The 23,203-nt window shown below is 31.1% G+C and overlaps 2 protein-coding genes across 3 annotated transcripts; both read left to right on the top strand.

Annotated features, from left to right (window-relative positions):
- Nucleotides 1-701: 701 nt before the first annotated feature.
- Nucleotides 702-9,118, top strand: LOC110670275 (ATP-dependent Clp protease proteolytic subunit 4, chloroplastic). Its single transcript, XM_021832253.2, has 3 exons — nucleotides 702-1,247; nucleotides 7,988-8,491; nucleotides 8,700-9,118. The coding sequence occupies exons 1-2, from the start codon at nucleotides 859-861 to the stop codon at nucleotides 8,469-8,471; spliced, it is 873 nt and encodes a 290-aa protein (XP_021687945.2). The 5' UTR covers nucleotides 702-858; the 3' UTR covers nucleotides 8,472-8,491; nucleotides 8,700-9,118.
- Nucleotides 9,119-13,168: 4,050 nt separating this feature from the next.
- On the top strand, nucleotides 13,169-22,953 carry LOC110670273 (protein CYCLOPS). 2 transcript variants are annotated; one of them, XM_058141096.1, is made up of 11 exons: nucleotides 13,169-13,717; nucleotides 14,350-14,405; nucleotides 14,684-14,815; nucleotides 14,933-14,963; nucleotides 15,039-15,091; nucleotides 15,170-15,840; nucleotides 16,409-16,452; nucleotides 16,558-16,603; nucleotides 16,929-16,977; nucleotides 22,081-22,209; nucleotides 22,519-22,953. In XM_058141096.1, exons 1-11 carry the CDS (start codon nucleotides 13,514-13,516, stop codon nucleotides 22,640-22,642), a joined length of 1,539 nt encoding a protein of 512 aa, XP_057997079.1. In that variant the 5' UTR covers nucleotides 13,169-13,513; the 3' UTR covers nucleotides 22,643-22,953. The 2 variants fall into 2 exon arrangements, with proteins under 2 accessions (XP_057997079.1, XP_021687939.2); XM_021832247.2 differs by having other exon boundaries at nucleotides 14,930-14,963.
- The last annotated feature ends 250 nt before the right edge of the window (nucleotides 22,954-23,203 follow it).

Genomic DNA, 23,203 nt, shown 5'->3' with positions numbered 1-23,203 from the left:
GTGAGCAATTGAGTAGTTAAATAATATTATTTTAATAAATAAAAATTCAATGATCAAAGTAAAATAACCCCTATAAATAAGGAATGATTAATACAATTTATCTCAAAAATTTCTCTTAAGAGAAAGAAGGAAAAAAAAAAAAAAATCAAATTCAACTCACAATCCAACTGATATGGAGTATGTCGCATGTAATTACAAGAATTTACTTCTAGTTTCAATCAAGAGTGAGCATTTGAATAACTAAATTAAATTTTAAACTAACTAAATTATTAATCACTTTTAAAAATATTAATTAAATTAAATAAAAATTAAAAAAAATTAAATTTAAATAAAATAAAAAATATCTATCAATTATCAGTTATAATAGAATTAACTAATAAAAACAAGATAAACAAGATAGATATTTTATATTATTAATTAATTAATTAAAATATATTAATAATTTTTTATTTGTATAAATATTTAAATATAATTTAATATTAATAAAAAATAATTATAAATTAAATATTATTATAAAATAATAAAAATTAAAATTATAAATAATATATTATTAATAAAAATTATAACTAATATACTAATTAATAAAAATTTAATTATTTTAATTAATTTAATTATAAATCAATAATAATCTAATCAATAATAAAAAATAAAAAGCTTTTATAATTATTAATTGAAGATTGATTCAAATCAAATTTACTTTTATCAAAATAATCAAATTCTATCGTTTGGATCGGGTGGTAATTCCTCTAACGCAAACCCCGGCCTAGATTCTGTATCACCCCAGCAGAAACTAGATTGCGTGTATTTCTCTTCTTCTCTTGTTCGCAAACTGATAGATAGTTGCTAAGAGTGTAAGCCATGGACGTGCTCTCGCTTTCTTCACCAGCAACCCCACGTTTAGCTTCCTCTCTTAGACCCTCTCTCCGTTCTTCTAAATCCCATCCTCTTCCTTTCACTTTCAATCCAATCTCTTCTCCCCTCAAAAATTTCCCATCTCGCAAAACCTCCCTCCAATCTTCCAAAACCCTAACTCCCCAATTCTCGGCTCCCCAGACACCCGCCACCGCCATGAGGGGAGCGGAGGCCGATGCCATGGGGCTTCTGCTGAGGGAGAGGATTGTGTTCTTGGGTAACAATATTGATGACTTCGTGGCTGATGCTATTCTCAGTCAATTGTTGCTTTTGGATGCTCAAGACCCAACTAAAGATATCCGCCTCTTTATCAATTGTCCTGGAGGCTCTCTCAGGTAAATGCCTGTGCTATTTTTTTTTTTCTTCTAATTATAATTAAAGATGTTTGCTTTAGAGGCCTTAGTCAAACCAAATTAGTGGGATTTGTTCTATTCTGTCTTCCAAAGATAAGTAGTGACTGCATCGTGAGTACAAGAGTGCTTCGTAGATAATGGTGTATGGCCTGTGTATGCTACATTAGTATTTGGGATTTGGGATCATTTTTTTTTTTATTATGTTATATTGGTAACTTAATCTGGAAAATTTTTTTGAAGTAAACATCTGACATTTTAGTTCTGAGGAACTGGCATTTCTTTTGAAAGTAGTGTGGAATTCATGGGGTTGCTACAAGTATTTTTATTTTTTCCCCATGTGAGTAGTAACATATTTTAAGTCATTTAAACATTTGATGGAAGGAATAAATTTATTTTAGCTGGTTTTTTTCATTGAATAAGGTGTTGATTTGATGGATCATATTCTGAGCCCTTTCTTTGCTGTTGGTTGTGGTGTTGGATACTATCCCTTTTCTACGCAGGGAACTATTTTATTTGTTTTACTTTTTAAACTAGAGCTAGGAACAATGGCATCTGTGGCTGTAGAAAGCTTTCTTGGAATAGACTGCTTATGGACGTTCAATTACTCTTCTAAAAAGTTTATTTCACAATCAAATGTAAAACATGCACTGTTATTTAATTCAGGACTCTCCATCTCTGTTTCTAATAGGGTAATTTTTAGCATTGAGCTACTGCTAGCAGTTGTGATGTAGGACAGTTTGTGTGGTTGTCGTGAATAATTGCTAGAATTTAGGTTATTCAAGCACTAAACTTCCACAAAATCTTAACAGCATATTACTTCAGATTTGTCCTATGCAAGCAGTTGGTAACTCCTGGTGAACTTAGGTGACTTGGGTTGTAGGAGCTAGGTCCAAAGTGTTGCATGCTTGTAAAATGCAAGGCTTGTTGAGCCAAAATGTGCAGTAACTTACGTGAAAAGAACAGGAAGAAAATTGAAAAATCTCACTGATACGAAACAATTCAAATTTTACAAAAGAAACATGTAAGGACTGACATATTAACCTCTAGCTTTGATTTGGTGAGATAGTGGCGTGGAGATTTCTGTAAGGGAATTAGGTTAGTTATTTCTGCAGGTTGCTTTGACAGTTCAGTAATAGATTTTTTTTAGTAATTTTTCATATCTGCAAGGATGAGCTGAGTTGTATGTTTTACGAACTTAAACTCAGTCTATGGTATGAATTTAAACGAAGTCCTAATTAGTCTACTATTCAAATAAAAGAGGAGGTTTTTGAATTATGCTCAAATTAGGGACTTGGTTTTTGAATGGATAAATTTTATCAATTGTGCTTTTAGTTGTGTGATGTAATCTAATTCTATGAAGTATGTTGGTTCATGATGGGATTGTGCTCTAAACTCTGTTGGTCTGAGGGTAGTAATTTTATTTGATTTACGCAACTCTCTACAAAAAAATTCCATTGTAAATCAGATCCAACCGATTCTTTGTTTTTTACCTTCATTAATTGTACCAAACTCTTTAACTCTAATGTCAAAACAATCAAAGTCAAACCTTTTTCTTTTATGCCCTACATCACTCATCATGACAAATTTAACCTATTGATTCAAATGAGAGAGCTTTGGATATTGCACAAAAGTCATAGGTCCAGATCCTACATAAGCTATTTAAAATTTTTTAAATGTCTATCAGTATCTAAATGATATGGAAAGAAATTAAGCAAGTGAATTATCAAATCACATACAATTAGAAGATAGCATCTTTGTTATTATCTTGTGCCTTTGAATATACCCAATTACATCATCAACAATGCTGTTTTCTTTCAATTTTCATAGTTTTGCGTACATATGTAATGCAGAATAAGAAGCTTAGAATTTTATTGAGGAATTTTAATTACTATAGAATTGAGAAATTTGAAGAGTTTTTATTGTTTAGGAATTCTATTATTATTGGGTCTATTATTTCCTAATTTATCTTATTTAGTATTCTTAATTAAAGTTGAATTAGGATTTCTATTTCTAATTTGATTAGGGTTGTAAACTTTATAAATAGAGCTAATTTTCTATTATTTGGTGGCTTTGACTGTGATTATTATTGAGATTAAATAAAATTGTAGAGAATTAGTTTTCTTTCCAATTATGGGTCCTTGATTTCTCTTTTTCTTGATTCTTTCCCTTTGTTCTACATCAATTTTGGTACCAGAGCCTAAATTTAATCCAAATTTCCATAAGCTTCCTCGAACTTCAAACCTTGCATTGTTTCCTGAAAATTTCCCTCTACTTTTCATCAAAAATTTTCTTCCTTTAGTTTACTATTTAACAAAAAGAAAGAAAGAAAGAAATCGAGTCGTGAGAAATAGAAACCCATCACTGAGAGCACCCTTCTCACATATCGACCACCGTCTGGCTACCAGGCAGCCTAGCCACCATTGGCACAGCACTCGCTGGCACCAAGCGACCCTTTGGACACTGTTCTGATCACCTGCAGCTTCTCGAAAAAGAAGATTTGACCAGGTCAAATTTGACCTGAATTTGGACCTGCAAATTTTTCAGACTTTTCTAGCACCTGATCAATTCTAACAGCTCTCCAGTCACCAATCTACCCATTCTCGCGGTTGGAAACCCATTCCGACACCTCAGCTTTAAAACCCGATGGGTCAACTCAGACCAACTCCTGAACCCACCACAGCTTGAAGTAGATTTCACATAGCTTGCTCTGAGTTGTGTTGCACTGATTCTATTCTCTGTTGCACTGATTCTATTCTCTGTTGCTCTCCTTAGCCTCCCACATCACTCTCCAATAGTAGATTGTGCTACATCTAAAAGGAGATATTTGAGTTTTCTTGAATGAGGTATGCTTCTTTAATTTGAATATCATGTGTTGGACCGATAATGAAGGACTACATAATGAGATCACTGATTCTAAGGTACAATCAGATGAATTATGGGATACAATTCAAAGAATACAAAGGTTGATGAAATATCTTATTTGATGGATTTATTGGTGGTCCTAATTATGCTTCTTACAGTTTATTTGATGAGTATCAAGACATACAAATAATCTTACAATATAGGGAGAGAGCACTTGAAGAATGTAAGAATGACTATCATGGTCAACAGGCTCATCACAAGTTAAGGATAAAGAAGTTGAATGTTTTGAAGCTTGGTAAGAAGCATAATTGTTTCAATTGAGATAACAGTTGGATACAATAAAAAATATTGAAAATATAAAGACAAAAAGTCTTGAAAAAGCAAGGCAACAATAAGAAGAGCAACAATAAGAAGCTTGAAATTGAAAAGCAACTTGAAGTTGAAGGTGAAAGTGAAAAAGGAACAACTTGAAGAATCTAAGATTTGAATATTGAACATACACCTGTTGAAGAGCCTATTATAGAGCAAAAAACTGATGAGGCTACTCAAGCCATGGAAACTTCAATGGAGATTGAAGAAAATCAAGTTATTCCTAATGATTTGAAGAGCCTCTCAACTGTTAACAAGATTGATTTTATTTCTCTAGATCCTTTTAGAGATGCAAAGGAAAGCATGAAGTGCTTGATTTCAAGCTAGTTGCTACCATACAAGAATGAAGAGTTGATTGTTCTCTTAATACAGTTTCTACTTGTCCTGTACTTAAAGATTCAAGGACGAATTTTTTTCATCCAGGGGAGAATAATGCAAAATAGGAGGTTTAGAATTTTATTTAGGAATTTTAATTATTATAGAATTAGGAAATTTGAAGAGTTTTTATTGTTTAGGAATTCTATTGTTATTAGGTCTATTATTTCCTAATTTATCTTATTTAGTATTCCTAGTTAGAGTTGAATTAGGATTTCTATTCTTAATTTGATTAGGGTTATAAGCTCTATAAATAGAGCTAATTTTCTATTACTCAGTATTTGACTATGATTATTATTGATATTAAATAAAATTGTTGAAAATTAGTTCTTTTTCCAAGGATTGATCCTTGATTTCTCTTCTTCTTGATTCTTTCCCTTTGTTCTACATCAATATGAGATGCTAAAAGGCCCAGTGGACACTTTAGGTGCCCTCAACAACAGTAGTTCTTTTTCAAGCTTACAAAAACAAGATAAACAAAGTTGGCCTCTTATGGCTTATGGCTCAGTTAAGGGTGATAGAGGTAAAGGATATTCTTCTAAAGTGAATTTTCTGAAAGTGAATTTTCTGAATGGCCTAAAGGGCATAAGCTCAGTTAGAGAAGAAAGGCGTAATTACATTCATTCAACAAAAGTGATGGTTTTCAATGGAGATTTACCTCTTTTTTAATACAATTTCAGTGCTTACAGGGAGATGTTAAATATTAGAATGTTTCCTATTAAAAGCATTATTTTTAGGACCTGATATTTTCAGGCCTAACTCTTGTTTTGCAGCTGAGAAAGTAGAGAGAAGGGGAAGGAATGAAGGAAGAAATGGAGAGAAGGGAAAAAAAAATTCTAGAAGAATCAAGAAAGAGGGCTAATGATTCTATTATTCTTTTTACACAGAACAAACTGCTCATTCTCAGCTATTTACTCTCTTCTAATAGATAAGAAACAGTATATCCAAAACAATCAGCTAACTAGATAAATAACAAAAATGACAGTGTTTAATACAAAATGACTATGCCTTCATCACCCATACAGATCGGAATACCTCTTGTCAAAGAATTAAGCAATGATATATTGGAGTGCTCTAGTTATTTGTTTTTATTATCCTTTTGAGACTAGATAGTATTTTGTTGTTTGCAAGATAATAACTTGACATCATTCATCAATGGTTTTTGCCAGTTTATGGGTTTCAATGTAACAGCCATTTTGGTCTTATCAAGTGCGATACTAGGTTAGAGTAATATTTTGGTTATTAGGATAGTGAAGTAAGATCATAGATGGTTACATGGTTAGATAAGGATCTGCTAGTAAATACGAGGATCGGCTTATTTGCAAAAACAAAATGGAGAACTTTCTCTTTTTTTTTTTTTTTAATGTAGGTCTCATTTGGTTTTCATAAGCCCTTTTTATGGGAAATTTCATTTTGAGAAATGACACTTTAAAATAAATTTTTAACTAGCAAGTTGCATTCTTCTGTTTGATATATATACTTTTTCCTTGGAAGTTCACAAATTTCCTTAAGGCTTTGTTTGGATAGCTGAATTGGAATAGCAATTCCAGTTCGGGTTGACATTATAACCATGAACTTTGGACAATCCTTTAGAATTGTAAATGAAAGAATAGAAAAATAAGTAAATACAAAGAATAACATATAATTAAAGATATGTAAATATATTTATATTTCCACTCATCATAGCCCCATTAGAAGTTATGTGCTTACATGTCAAAGAAAAATGAGTCCCTACTCATATGTCCTTCTATTACATAAACTAGTATCACAAGATAGAAGTCCAAAAGAGGTACCACTTAAACATAACACATTATACTAATCCGACTCAAACAATTGTACAATTATTAATTTGCATGTCATTTTCTTCCATCACTTTTGAGCACATCTTAAGCCTATGAAAGTCCGGTTGTTGATTTACATTCTCATAAAATTTTGCAAATTTTTTTCTCAACTCACTTTATGAGAATCATCTGCGTAGACTTTTGCAATGTTGTCAGCCATTTGCCTAACTGCTACACCAAATGCATCATAGAACAACTTATATTTGCTCTACGATTTTTGACTTCAAGATTTAAGAACATTACCTGCTCGGTCACTCGATTCAATCTCAGTTGCTTCATCAACACTGATTTTGTCTCAGTGTAATAGTGGCTAAATACTTCCAGTTTTCAACCACCTCTCAACAATGACAAATATCAGGATGAGCTTGCATAAAGCACATCAAATAGAAAACTCTAATTACATTATTTTTTAAGGAAATAAAAATAAATAAACAATGTTATATGATTTGTGTGTACATTGACATAATTTGCCCAAAAGTCTTCACCATTTTACAGTCTCAATCCCATCCAAAACTACTTGTGCTATGCATGGCCCTCAACAAAATAATGCTTATCCCAAGTTTTTAGGGCAGTATTGTTAATTTGTTATTGTCTTTAGTTTGGTGACAGTAACTTTGCATTTCTCTTTTAGGGCATCTATAACCATGGTATATGCAAGGAGGTTTTACTGTCTTGACTTCATACTTCTTGATGTAATGGATCTAAATAGATATAATATCCACAGGACGATGTCTGATTCTCATTTCAACATCTTGCCCCCAGGAAGAGAATGAGAAATGAATGTGATAATTGTTGGGCTGGTTGTGGTATTGCTGTTCTTCAACTTTAGAAAAGTGGAAGAGTCATGTTTGAAGGTTATTGTAGACTAAGTACATTTATCAAATGCCATGTAAAAAACAATGGTAATATGTATCAGTAATATGTCACTCTCACTCCTCACTTTCTACTGATTTTTCTTGTCAGACATGTATCAGATGTTAAGAACAAATATGGGTAGTTCAATATCCTCCAAATGTAAGTAAAAAATTAAAAAAAAAAAAAATCCATGTCAGATATAGATATATATTCTATTCCTCTACCCTATTCCAAAAGTAATAGGTTAGAGTATACAATGCTCATTTGTTAGAAGTAGACTATTGAACATTGTGATATTGCATTAATGTTCACTTTCTTTCCAATGCAACCTAGGGTCAATCTATGGCACTGACAATTTATTTTGTTGCAATACTTTGGTTTAGTTCTTCTGCTTATTTGCATTTAACATTATTGCATCAGTGCTACAATGGCAATCTATGACGTGTTGCAACTTGTGAGAGCTGATGTTTCCACAGTTGCCCTTGGCATCTCAGCATCAACAGCTTCTATAATCCTTGGTGGTGGCACAAAAGGCAAACGCTTTGCAATGCCAAACGCAAGGATCATGATTCATCAGCCTCTTGGAGGCGCTAGTGGGCAAGCAATAGATGTGGAGATTCAAGCGCGAGAAATTATGCATAACAAAAATAATATCATCAGAATTATTTCAGGTTTCACTGGTCGCACAACTGAACAAGTTCAAAAGGACATTGATAGAGATCGTTATATGTCTCCAATAGAAGCTGTTGAATATGGAATAATTGATGGGGTTATTGACAGAGATAGCATCATTCCTTTGGCTCCTGTACCAGAAAGGGTAAAACCAACGCTAAATTATGAGGAAATGCGTAAAGATCCAATGAAATTCCTGACGCCGGATGTCCCTGACGATGAGATATACTAGCTTGTGCCATTTGAGACAAGGTACCTTATTGTTCCATGAAAAGTTAGCTGTTGAACTTTGACTATTAGATGCAATAACTTGGGGGCCATATACTTCTTCCCAAACCAGGATTCTTTGGAGGAGTGAGAATAATATTAAACTGATTTTCAAACTCATTTTGCATTTTACAAGCAATTATTTGTCTGTTTCTCCTTGTATATTGAAATTTACATTGTGGTGTTTCTGCAGACAGGCCCTCATTGTATTTTGTTCATAAAAAGAGCTGGAAGGTTAGTGAGAAACCTCCTACCAAATGCATTTGAGAGATTTTTGCAGATAAGATTGCTTTCAAAGAAGCTACTGGACAGGCCAGCAGGATAGCTAGATTGCAGAACTTGAATGGGGCCCTTGTAAGCTTCGTTGTACACTTTTTAAGTTATTGGAAACTTGACCGTTGAATTGATCTTGAAAGACAATGTGGGTTTATTAGGATAAAATTTCACCTCCAAGCAGTGTGCAATTTCTTTCTTCTCATAGTTGATTGAGAATTAGATTTAACGTGGTGCTTTCCTACATAATTTGTAGTATCCTTTTTGTATTGTGCTGCTCTTTGAGTCCTGTATTTCCAACATTTGCGGTTGAAATAAAAAAGAAAAAATTACTTTTTAGTCTTACTATTTTAACAAAATTGATTATTTTATTTTGCAAAATATATTATTATTATTTTTTTTATCAAAGATAGAAGACACACGGATTAGTAACAAGAATAAATAATTATTAAAATTATAATAATTTTAATAAAATTATTTTTTTCATAAAAAATATATTAGTTAATCTCTATATTTTTATTTTATTTATTCTTTTACTCTATTCAGTTTAACTCAAAATTTTTTTTGTAAAAAATTAAAATTTATTATTAATTTTCAATTCTATTATAAAATTACAAAAATATGCACTGTTGAGCATGTCATCATCTAAAAGTTATATTTCTTATAAAAATAAAATAAAATAAAAGAATTGCCGGCTTCTCTCGGTAATAATTTATTAAATTAAATATTCCACCGAATTACGATTGTCAAGCACTTCTTTTCGTTGCAATTTCAAACTTTCTAACCACTAAACTCGATGGTCAAACCCCATTTTACTATTTTATTTATTATCATATTAATTCCTTATTATTTATTTCTTATTCTTTAAGAGTTCACATTTCATTTACTGCAATTCCTCTTTTCTTAATATTAAAAATAATCATAAGATATAAATAAATACATTACTCAGTTTGAATTTGCTAGTTTTAAATAGGATATTAAGACAAATGCTAAAAATTAAGATGAGAAATGACAATCAAGAAAATAAAATACTTACTAGGATTAATACCTAGTTTGAATCTTGTTAGACAAGAAAATAAATGTCCTCATAGTCCATAGGAAAATTAAAATAGTTAAATTTCTATTTATTTCATAAAAAATAATTTATATATAATTTTTTTATAAAAATTATTTTAAAAAATATAAAAATATTTTTCATTATTTGTTTGACTCTAATATTAAACTAATTTTATATATATATATATATATATATATATATATATATATATATATATATAAACAAATAAAGAGTTTCCATCTAAATATGTATGTAGATCATGTTTTTTATTGGCTTCTTTTGAAATAAAAGAATTCAATTCTCAAACAATTATATTTATTTCTATTTATCTAAAAATAAATTTTTTCAAATTAAAAATGAATAAATTATTTTATTTTAAATATAAAAATTAATAAAAAAAATTAATTAAATTAAATTTTAATAAAATTTTAATTTCTATGTCAATTAGTTCAATGGGCGTTAGAATTATTGTCAAGATTTGATTTTTTTTTCTTTTTTTAAATCAAGACTTGAAGTTAGTGGAAGCAAAATAAAGAAAAAAATTATATTGATGTTAGGCATTTTCTTTGTTGTTGTGATGTTGAAGTGAATGAAAGGGTGATATGCCATTTGTTTCCAAATGACATTCTTCTTTCATACATGGACCATCCCACAAATATTTTCAAATAGCTTTTGTCTTGCTTGGGACTTGAGTGATCATTACTCTACTCTTTTTTCCTCTCATTCCTAAAAAATATTAAAAAAATGAGGCATAAAGAATTCAATATATACTTATATTAACTCACACTCTAATTAATCTTTTGATTCTTTTATTTTATGGATGCAAAGAGTGTGGATTTTTGGGTTTAAGTTTTCATTCACTAGAACATAATTAAAAAATGAAAGGAGAAAAATTAGCCTAAAATTCTGTTTATTTTATTAAAAAAAATAACTTATATATAAAAAATATTTTTTATAAATTTTTTTTTAAAAAATATTTTTTATTATTTAATTATAATATTAAATTAATAATATATATTTATATCATGCATAAATGTCTTCATATTTTAATAAAATTATTAAAGTTTTAAAAATGACATTCTGTTTTTAAAAAGAAAATTATTTTTTTAAAAAATAATTTAATTTTTTCTTTAATTAATAAAATATTTTCTACTTATTTATTTTTTTAAATACTCAAATATTAAAGATATAAAAATATTTTTTAAAAAATATTTTCTATAAAATAAATAGAGCCTAAATGTTAATATCTTTTTCTAAAATCAAGGCTTCGATATTTCTATAATAATTCACCTTTAGTTTTATTATTAAGCATATATATATATATAATGAATTTTATATCATTATTTATTGATTTAAATAAAATTCGTTTATGATATGTTTTAAATCATTGTTCTTTAATTTATTTAAATAATTCAATTTTTTTTTACTTAATATAAAGTATAGATTGGATATTCTAAAATAATTTGATAAAAATTTAATTGTTATTTGGGAAAATGATATTTCACTGAAAAATATATTATTGTTTGTTATTTTGAAATTTCTTATCCTTTTTATTTTTTTTAAAAAATCAGTATTTATTATATTAATTCAATTTAAAAAAAATTATAAAAATATGAATTAATTATGGGCTACCGTGGGAGACGGATGGCTATTTAGGAACATAACATGCATACGCAAGACATTCCCTAAGCATGAAAGCGCTATCTCAACTAGTCTAACTTTTTAATTGATTAATTAGTTAATTAATTAGTAATTAATTATTAAATTATTAATTTTAAAAATTTTTCAACCGTTAAAGTCATAGTAAAAGAAGAAGACAAGTAGATAATACATTGGAATCTTATGCCCAATTGCCCATAGATACCATATATTAATATTAGGATGTTTTACTACTTAGTTTCTAAAGTTTAATTAAACATATTAGTTTATAAAAAATTTATTGAATTGTAAATAATATAATAAAAAGGGTAAATTATCTTTTTTACCTCTGCATTACGTCAAAATTAATGGTTTAATCCTGCATTTTAACTCCATTAAATTGAAGATTTTTTTTTTAAATTTTCTGTTAAATTTCCATTAATTATTAGTGAATGATGAAAATACCCTTAAAAATAAATTAATTTTTCATCCTTAGATTATGTAAAAATCAACACATATATCTATCAATTTTTAAAAATTAATAGTTTAGTATCTGTATTTTGATTTTTTTAAATTAAAAATAAAATGCTTTGTTAAATGGAAGGAATTTCAATTTCAAAAAATTAAAATATATAGATTAAACCATTAATTCGAAGATTAAAAAAATAATTTACTCTAATAATAATAAAATTAAATTAACTTATAACACATATTAAATTCGCATCTCATGACTACAATCTCCTTTTCTCAATATTAAAAAAATTTAGAGCTGCCTATTTGTCAATAGATTAATATTTCAAAATCCTACATCGATTATAAATGGGTGTGTGTGAGTTTATAAGGTTTATCATACTTTGATAAATTTAAAATTGTCATGATTTTTTTAAGAAGTGTGTCCCTTTCCTGAATTCCTAAACTCGTGTATATGCCTATCTATATTCGATAAAAAAAAAATACTAAAAAAAATTTACAACAATTGATTTATATATAAAATTTTCATCTCTTGCTTCAAATCCTAATTCCTAGCTTGTTTTGGTAAATCAGAGGGAATTTCTAATAATATTCTCTGTAATTTATCAAAAAAAAAAAAATCCAAAATGTTGAAGGTAGGTCATTTATCAAACTTGGTTTAAGTGCAAAAGAATAAATAAAAATATATAAAAATTAAATTATTAAGTTAGACAAAGAAAGATGAATTTCAAGAACCCATTTTAAAATTGAACTAAGCTTTGTTTTATTCATACTTTATATTCTATTGTTATTGAGTTTCAACTTAATTAGTAAAAAAAATGCATATTTTTATTTATTTTATGTCAAATTATCATAATTTTGTTCTTTTCATTTAGATAATATATGAGTTATTTTTTGTGTATAATATTAAATTTATCTTTTTAATTCCATTTAATCATTTTAGTAAATTTATAAAAAAAAATATCTCTTTTATTATTTAATTTTAAAATAAAATTGTAATTAATCTGATTTTATTAATACTTAAATTTGAAATTTCGCAAGTTTATAAAAAATTTTTAATACTATTAAAGTAAAAATCATTGATAGAGAAGAATTATATTAACCTTGTGATTATCCTATTAACTTCCACATAACATAGCTTGAATTTTACTTTGAGTTGAGGGGGGGGGGGGGGGGGGGAGTGAGACAGAGAGAATATGAAAATTGATTTAAAAGGGGTCAAAGGAGAGTTAATAAAAAAAAGAGACATTGTCCTATTCTTAAATTTCATCAAGTGAAATTTCCTTTCAAGAAAAAGAATCTCTTTAACAAGTCAAAGATTGTAGCACCAAGTGGGTATAGTTGTTGATGATTAAATCTTTGATTCCTGTGTTTATACAAGTGATTATGACAAAAAAGGTGGTGATTTGATGGGAAAATCTGAATAGATAAAAGCTATAATATGGTCAATGGTGGACACAACATTAAGGACAGCTTTGATGATGATGAATTGATGATGATTCATTTGTAAAGCTTAAGAGAGTAATTTGCAAAAGAGAAGTGGTGGTGGTGATTTTGAAGGAGTAGAGATGGGAGAGGGAAAAGGGTTTGCATCAGAAATGCATAGAAACACAAGTGAAGAGTTGTTTCTGAAATCTTTGATGGAGAGCTCAATTGGGATGCCTGTGCCAACCATGGAGATGTTAGGTTTTAAGAATATTTCTTCTCCTCATCATCACAACTTTCGCACTGATAGTGAAGAGCTCTTCAAAAGCTGGCTTACTAATGGAGAGGCAAGCAAAAAAAAAAAAAAAAAAAAATCTTCTTCTTTTTCTAAATTTAATTTCAGATCCACTCATTGGTTGTTCTTCAACAAGCTAGGCATCCGCATACTTCCTTTTTTTCTTTTTTTCTTTCTTTTTTTTTTTTTGTTTGGGTTTTGGAGGAGAGAAAATAAAACAAAGAACTGGATTCTTTGGCTTAAAACTATGATAGAATCAAGAAAAACATTGTGGTTTGTATAGGAAAATGAGTCTATTATTAGTCTAATACTTGTTTCATTTGTTGTTTTTTGTATGCACTAGACCCAAAGAATTCTTCAGCTTTATTTTTAGTTCTTCACCTGCAGGTGTACCAGTTGTGCTAATCTCAATTCAACAAATGTTTTTTTGTTATTGAAAGCATATGAATCACAAACATTTAGAAATCTTATTCTTTTTTTTTTATTATGTCAGTGTTACTCAGAAACCTATGAGTTTTCCTTGACAAAATATAAGCTATGATCCATTATAAATTGTTATTCCTGCAGTATTTGCGGTGTAGAAATAAAAAAGTTTCCCCCTTTTCCTTTTGCCTCCTGTAATTCCAATATACTTCTTTCTTATTATTCTTCTTTCCATTTGCAACTGATGGGTTCATATTTCAGAATCATGGCCATAATTCCTCAAGTATAGCACATCGAACCCGGCAAGCATCCAGGAGGTGAGTAGATTGAAGTGATAAATCCTGACATAGAACGACTCATTAATTGTGTCTGCTGCTTTACATAATATTTTGTAGTCTTCCTCTCTGTTTGGAATTAGATATGGGATGATTGATTTTATGTGGAGTCATTTTCTGTGTCAAATAATGTGCTAACACTAACTATGTTAGCATGTTGTAGGAATCACATTAGATCTAACATTGGAAGGGTGAACTAATTAATTAGATTTGTGGAAATATCTCCATTATTCATAAAAATACTCCTGATAATATTGCAGGATATCTACTGAACTAGCCAATTTGACAAGCCAGCAACCTGGGAGTACGCTACAAAAGAAAAGAAGCAATGATGTATTATTTACACAAGATAACACAGTCACTGATGGAACCTCCAGTGACCTCAACATCAGGTGGCTACTTCATCTTTCTGATGTCTTCTGTTACATGGTTAATTCCCAGTTGAAACTTATTCTGATTCATCTTTCTTTTTTTGGTCACAATTGTCATTGGAATGCTGCTGAAAGAAGTGTGCAGGCTAGTAATTTATATCTGGCCAAGGTCAGTTTTATTTCATTATCTGCCGAATCTTCATGATTTCTGATATCTGAATATCTCATCCTGTCTTTAATGCAGACCTGGTTTCATAGTTCTCAACCGATGACAAGAAGTCGGTCCTCTGAACTGCGGTAACAGCATTATCATAGACAAGCTCATTACAAGTATATCCAATGCAAACTTTTATTAATTATCTATTTATTTTGCAGGAAGAGATATGCTGCTATGCAAAGTGCTCAGACAACTTTAGGAAATGGCATAAATGATTTGAATCAAGAGTTTGCAGATCCGAATGGTTTTAGTGACCTTCCTATGCATGACACTGCCAATCAATTGGGTGCATTCATGTCTCCATCCAATTCATCCTCATCTACTTTCAACACCCCACAAATGGGAGATGTAGATAAAGTTTCTTCTGTTGTGAACATGCTTAAGGGTACACTGGAACGCAAGAAGCTCAGTAACCTGAAGATTGGGAAAGAAACTGTTGAAGATAGTTCTTATGCAATTTATCATGCTCAACAAGTTATTATGAACTCTACTTTTGATCAAGTAAATGGTAACAGCATTTATGAAATTCCACAAACTTACCAAGAAATATCCTCTGACCAAGTCAAGGACACTAGAGGATTTCAAACAGTTCAGGGACCCATAGATCTTGACCTGGATGGTTTTGTAAATTTTACAAATCCAATTCAGTTGTGCACAGTTTCTAGAGAACCTTCTCAAAGTGAATCTTCTGCTGCTGCACCAGTAGTTTCCTCTGGTTTTGATGCATGTGATGGTCCCAGCATTTCCAGCCAAACTCTAAGCATTTTTGAGAGCTCCAGGAAACAAGTTGGAAACAATACAAGTTCAGAGAATGGACCTAAAGCCAAAGGTAAACTCTTCATATGATGATGAATGCATATAATCAATTGAATTATCCATTATTTTCATTTATCATAACAACCTCAATTCATTTCTCTAATGACTTGTGTATGTTGTGTTCAAAGGCACCAAATTTTTGCCACTGAATTCCAGGGTTTTGCTCAGTGTTCTTTCAACTTGCTGTTCAATAAATAAAATCAATTGAATTGGTTAATTCACATACTATATATATCATAAATAACCATAACTTTTGCATGTCAAGCCCGCCTCAATCTCCAGCCAGCAGTATACCACCTAAGCCAAAGCCTCGAGGCACAAGCATACTTAATTTTATAAGAAGAGGACTGTGTCTATGCCATGTAATAGTTCTGAATTTGGATCATAAGCAGATAAAATATAAACTTTAAGCCTTCACCAGAAATGATTATATGCAAATAAAAGAAAATTCATAGAATAGACTGATGACTAACTCTTTCTTCCTGGCATCTGAAAAACATAATTTTTTTTTTCTTTTTTATCCTGTTGAATTCGACATTTTAGTTGCTATGTAATTCAAGCATCTTACATTTGAACTGCAGATTTTCGAGAACGGATAATTAAAAATTTGAAGGATGACGGAAAGGTATTCTACTTTCTCAGATGGTGAATCAAGAATTTTGAATAAATCTTGAATTGTTTGCCCATTTCCTTTTATTTTGTTTACTGCTTACCCGGTAATCTGTCTTAGAGGGGAGGGCTAGTTCGATATGGATCTGTGACATCAGGAGGCTCAGGTAATCTGTATGCCTTTATATAACTTCAATAGCACGATATTTTGCTATTCCACATTGGCAACCTTGTCAGTCTATATGAACATGGAAAACAGTTTCTTAAACCAATAATGACTTACAATTAGAGGCTTTATTTTTATTTTGGGTGTCTGAAAGCTGTTATTTTGAAACCATGTTAATCTTGCACTTGGAAACTTCTTGTTCATTCTGTATAGAATGGTTACTACAGTAACTGAGTACTGTACAAAAACTATCAATTGTGCAGATGAAGTTAGTGTTAGTTGTTATACAATCATATGATTCTTTCTGATGGATAGAAGTTATGCAGTGGACAAGGTCGACACAACTAAAAAGCGCAGGGTGGAGCGCTCGCGAAAGTAAGCTAAACTGTCATCCTTTTGTTTTGCAAGTTCACTATTCATAAATTTTTAGAATATTTTTCCTGTTCCCTGCTTCAGGAACAGATTGATTTCCCTCCTCTCATCCCTTGAAATTAGAAAAGTCTTAATAATAATAGTAATAATCATTTGGATACAAGAATCTTTTCACTTAATATTGTATGTAGAAGGCAAAATCAGGTCAAGAACAATTAACAAAACGAAATGCAAATATTCCAATCCCTGAAAAGTGTTGGGTTTAGGCCGTTAAAGATGGATGTAATCTAAACTATACCAAATCAGGCTATTGGAACTGACAAGGTGATTAGCATTTGAGTCAATTGGGAATACAACCATCCCTCAAAATACAATAGCCAGTTAAATATCAGAACACTAGAAACTAGATGCCTGAGAGCTACTTCTAGCATGCATCATGGATAAGATATCTTGATCCCAAACAGAGGACTAGCCTTCTGCCTGGAGTTTCTGGAGGCCTGCAGCCAGGGGCGGATTTACTTGGCCAACAGCGGGGTCAATTGACCCCACTGAATTTATAAAATTTTTAGAAATTTTATATATATATATATATATAAATTTTAAAAATTTTAATTACAAATTATTAATGACTCAATGGAAATTAATAACAAAATATAATAATTCATTTAATTTTTTTTTAAAATAATTATATAAAACTTGATGTACCATTAAATAAAGATAAATTTTAAAAAAAATTCCCTATATATATTTATGTGGAATTTTAAGTCAATTGAAAAAAAAAAAACTCTGCCTAAGTAGTTTGCGCTTAGCCGGTCCCAAGCCCAGATAAAGGAGGAGGGTTGTGGTAGGTGACAACCAGTGTAAAAATTTCGTTACACCTTATGATATGGATTCAAATGATATAAACGTTGGGGTGTCCTCTACTAACGACGCGCTACATCGGAGCCCAGGTGTAGTGAGAAATATGCAAGGGTGTAGGGCGTTCACCGAAAGCGACGCGCCATGCTGGCGCCCGGGTGTGGTGTTAAGTGAGCAAGGGTTCCCACATCGTGGACGGGTGTGGGTAAAGAAGTTAGTCCATAGGACAAATAGGAGAACAGATAGTGAAACAGAATACAAGATAGACATAGAAAACAATAGAAGATATTATAGAAGGAGACCAATTAGGAAGGAGCAGGTTAGGAGGAGGATCAGGGTTGGTACTTGGAATGTTGGATCACTTACAAGAAAATTAATGGAGCTTGTGGATACCTTAGAAAGAAGAAGGGTGAATATTGCTTGCATTCAGGAGACTAAATGGGTAGGAGGGAAAAGTAAGAAAGTTGGTAATTCAGGGTACAAACTGTGGTTTACCGGAAAGGAGAGAAATAAGAACGGAGTGAGCATAATCATAGACAAGACATTGAAAGACGCAGTAATAGCTGTGAAAAGAGTAGGAGATAGAATTATACTAGTAAAGCTAGTACTAGAAGGAGAAACAATAAATATAGTTAGTGCTTATGCCCCACAAATAGGACTAGACAGTGAGAGTAAACAAAGGTTTTGGGAAGATATGAATGATTTAAGACAAAGCATACCGAATGAAGAGAATATTTTCATTGGTGGAGATTTGAATGGACATGTAGGAAGTGATAGACAAGGTTATGAGAATGTTCATGGAGGTTTTAGTTTTGGAAGTCGAAACGAGGAGGGAAAAAGCATCCTGGATTTTGCTATGGCATACAACCTAATACTAGCAAATACCTACTTTATAAAAAGAGAGTCATATTTAATGACTTTCAAAATTGGGTAACATAGAAGCCAAATCAACTTCCTCTTAACCAGGAAGACAAATAGAGCTCTATGCAATGATTGCAAGGTCATTCCAGGAGAGGCTTTAACAAGTCAACATCGGTTGGTGGTCTTAAATGTCAAGTTTAGGAACAATTTAAGTAAGGTCAGAAGAAATAGTGTAGTTCGAACAAAGTGGTGGGAGTTCAAAGGAGTAAAGCAAGTGAAGTTCAAAAATGAGCTTCTCGAGTCCGAAGTATAGAAGTTGGATATGGACGCCAATGATATGTGGATACAGATGGCATCAAAGATTAGAGAAGTAGCTAGAAAAGTACTTGGAGAGTCTAAAGGACATGAACCACCCTCAAAAGAGAGATGGTGGTGGAATGAGGAAGTACAAAAGGCAGTGAAGAGAAAAAGGGAATGGTATAAGAAATTACCTAAATATGATAGTAATGAGGCATATGAACAGTACAAGATAGCAAAGAAAGAGGCAAAAAATGCAGTTAGTCAAGCAAGAGCACAGGCATTTGAAAAGTTATATGAGAAACTTGGAACTAAAGAAGGGGAGAAAGATAATTATAGATTAGCAAGGAGGAGAGAAAGGAAATGTCAAGATCTCAATCAAGTTAGGCACATTAAGGATAAAGAAGGAAAAGTGTTGGTAAAAGATGAGGACATTAAAGAAAGATGGAAAAATTATTTTAATGATCTCTTTAATAATAGTCAAAATGGTAATAGCGTGAATATAGATTATAGAACAATAGAAAAGAAAGTGAATTATACTAGAAAGATTAGATCTTTAGAAGTAAAGGAAACACTTAAGAGAATGAAAGTGGGTAAAGCCTGTGGACCCGATGAAATACCAATTGAAGTGTAGAGGTATTTGGGAGATATGGGAGTGGCATGGTTAACTAAATTATTTAATAAGATTCTAAACTCAAAGAAAATGCCTGATGAATGGAGTAGGAGTATCTTAGTACCTATTTTTAAAAATAAGGGAGACATATAGAGTTGCTCAAACTATAGGGAAATCAAACTCATGAGTCATACTATGAAGTTGTGGGAGAGAGTTGTGGAGCATCGACTCCGTCATGATAATTTTATCTCTCTCAATCAATTTGGTTTCATGCCCGGTCGTTCAACTATGGAAGCGATCTTTCTCATTAGAAGCTTGATGGAGAAATATAGAGATGTGAAGAAAGATCTACAATTGTTTTTATTGATTTGGAGAAGGCTTATGATAGTGTTCTAAGAGATGTCTTATGGAATGTGTTAGAACAAAAGAGGGTATCTATTAGGTACATACAAGTGTTGAAAGATATGTATGAAGGAGCAACTACTATTGTGCGCACAGTGGGAGGAGACACAAGAGATTTTCCGATCTCAATTGGATTACACCAAGGATCAGCCATAAGTCCTTACCTTTTTACATTAGTTTTAGATGAATTGACGAAACATATATAAGAGAGTATTCCTTGGTGCCTGATGTTTGCGGATAATATTGTTCTGATAGATGAGACACGAGAATGAGTCAATAGAAAGCTAGAGCTTTGGAGAAGTACTCTAGAGTCAAAGGGTTTTAAGTTAAGTAGAACGAAGACAGAATACATGCATTGCAAGTTCAGTGAAGGCCAAACTGGTGATAGGGAAAGAGTTAGTTTGAATGGAGTGGTACTGTCCCAAAGTAATCACTTTAAATATCTAAACTCAGTCTTTCAAGGAGATGGGGGATGTGAGGAGGATGTAAGTCATAGGATTAAAGCCGAATGGTTGAAGTGGAGATGTGCCACGGGAGTTTTATGTGATCGTAAGATTCGCAATAAGTTGAAAGGAAAATTTTACCGTACAGCCATACGACCGGCTATGTTATATGGTAGTGAGTGTTGGGCACTGAAAGAGTCGTATGCGTCTAAGATAAGAGCTGCAGAGATGAGAATGTTAAGGTGGATAAGTGGCCATACTAGACTAGATAAAGTCCGTAATGAAAGTATTAGAGAAAAGGTAGGAGTGGTGCCAATTGCAGATAAGTTGAGAAAAAGGAAATAGAGGTGGTTTGGTCATGTGAAACATAGACATACGGAGGCTCCAGTTAGACAAGTAGAGCATATTAGGTTAGAGGATAGAAAGAAAAAAATGGGTAGATCTAAATTGACTTGGAAGAGAGTAGTACAACATGACCTAGAAGCATTACACATTTTTGAGGATTTAACCCAAAATCGTTTAGAGTGGAGAAAGCGAATCTATATAGCCGACCCCAAATTTTTGGGATAAAGGCTTAGTTGAGTTGAGTTGAGTTGAGTTTTAAAATAAAAAAAAAATGAAAAATCTTCTTAATTAATGTTATATTTTAAGAAAGCCTTAATTATTCTAGTGCTATTTTTGGTCTTATTCCCAATCTCATATTCACAAGAATTACGACTTTTCCCCTCTTTTATCTCTCTGTTTTATTCTTTTTCCATTCCTTATCAATTGACTTTGCATTTTTTTTTCTTTTATATTTTTGTGAAAAACATAATATAATTGTTTTGAATATAGATGAATGTTTCAAATAAAGGATAAAAAAATTCATCAAGTCACCAAGGCTATCATAAATTTACAACTTTAAGAGCTTCCCAGTCATTTAATAAGATAAATGCTAAAGTGCTTCTTTATGTAATATGCTTAAATCTAAATGACGTGTTTTCATTTGTTATTTTATGAAATTATTTTTCTTTAATTTTTACTCTATTTTGGTTATGTATGAAAAATTGGCATGCATTATTTTTTTTATCATAAAAAAATTAAATTTTACTAATGAAATAAAACTAGGAAAAAACTAGTAGAAGATAAACACTAGAACCAAACAAAATAACCACTAAAGTAAGAAACGTGAAAGTTTTTTTTTTTTTTTGTTAGTTATTATTCTAAATAGTATTTTTTTTTTTCATTTGAATTAAGTAAAATAAAATTTTATTGATCCCACTGACTCAAATTCCTAGCTCCGCCCCTGCTTGCAGCCCCACTTCCAGTGCAAAAATATTACAAGGTAGAATCAGACTCAGTAGGATTATGAATGAGTAATAAGCCTTCCTTTTAGGAGTGCCATCAATTCATTTCTCCCAAGTAGACCCTTTTGTTTAGCATGAAGTGGTATATAATTATATGGTTAAAACAAATTCAAGTTATTCTATTCATTGGAAGGGGGTGGGGGACCTCTTAGAACACAAGTTGTGCTACTAGTCCAATGGCTAAAACAAATTTAAGTTGAACATTGTAAAAGGAAATTTTTTTTTTTTTAATATGTATAATGTTGAGAGTAAGCTTTACTCTAAGCTGAATTTCTTTGTGATGCAGAATGGCAGAGGCAAAGGAAAGGAATTTAACGCCAGCAATTCCATCTGATATGCAATCTGTCTTGAAGAGGTGTGAAAATCTTGAGAAGGAAGTTCGGTCACTGAAACTTAATTTGTCTTTCATGAATAGGTAATGACAATAACCAGGGATTAAATATGCACTTGTACTCAGCTTTTTTCAATTTTCACAATATAGTCCCAAAAACTTGAAAATTTTGTGCCTTTGCAATTAAATTTGCATTAGATACCTTGATGGAAAGGTAAAAAGTTGACCTGAATTTTCAAGTTCTAAAAATGCTTGATTGTAGGGATTACATCAAGAAAAGTTGAAGATGTAAATCCATATTACTTTAGATTATGCAAGATCATGTTGGTTTTGATTGCAGATGGTTTGTATATGGCGTAATCCGGAATTTGTTTGTTTACTTACCAATTTCAGGAAGGATTCTGAACAGACTAAGCAGATAGAAGAGCTTCAGAAAAAGAATGATGACTTGGCTGATGAAAAGGAAAGACTTGTTGAAGAGATTGAAAGGATCCTCTCAGAAACAGGGAAAATGTGAAACTTTTTCACCATCCGACTAATATTGTCGTCCTCATACTTACTGTGAAGCAGAAGCTCTCAGGCATAAATTTTCAGAAATTTTCAGTGATCTTCACCTTAGGCATCAAAAACAAGAAAAACTTAAAGCATAGCTTTCATACATTCCAATGCAGGTGGACTGGGGTGACTTGTTTGCTAATCAAATGTGTATGAATTTTTTAATTCCGGAAAGAATGGGATAACAAATTTCCATATGAACCATGAGTGTAAAACTGTAAATTTCAAACTTGGAAGCTATTCTGATAAGGCAAATTTGATCTCATTTTTGCATATCCAACATGTTATAATTATGTCAATTTTTGTAACACTAGAGAAAATTCCCTCTTGAAGATAAATACTCAAACAAAAAAAATCCTTGCTCATTAAGCATTGAGTGCATTTTTACGGGTAAATTACATAAAGTAATTGTATCCTTGCCACTTAAAAATAATTGAATAGTGCTTAACTTTCAAAATTAAAATTTATAGATTAAAGTTTCATTTATTTTACAGAAAATATTTTGAAACACTATGGAGAATGA

The sequence above is a fragment of the Hevea brasiliensis genome, chromosome 18 (assembly GCF_030052815.1).
Source record: "Hevea brasiliensis isolate MT/VB/25A 57/8 chromosome 18, ASM3005281v1, whole genome shotgun sequence".
NCBI lineage: Eukaryota > Viridiplantae > Streptophyta > Magnoliopsida > Malpighiales > Euphorbiaceae > Hevea > Hevea brasiliensis.
This window is presented reverse-complemented; position numbering and strand designations above follow the sequence as displayed.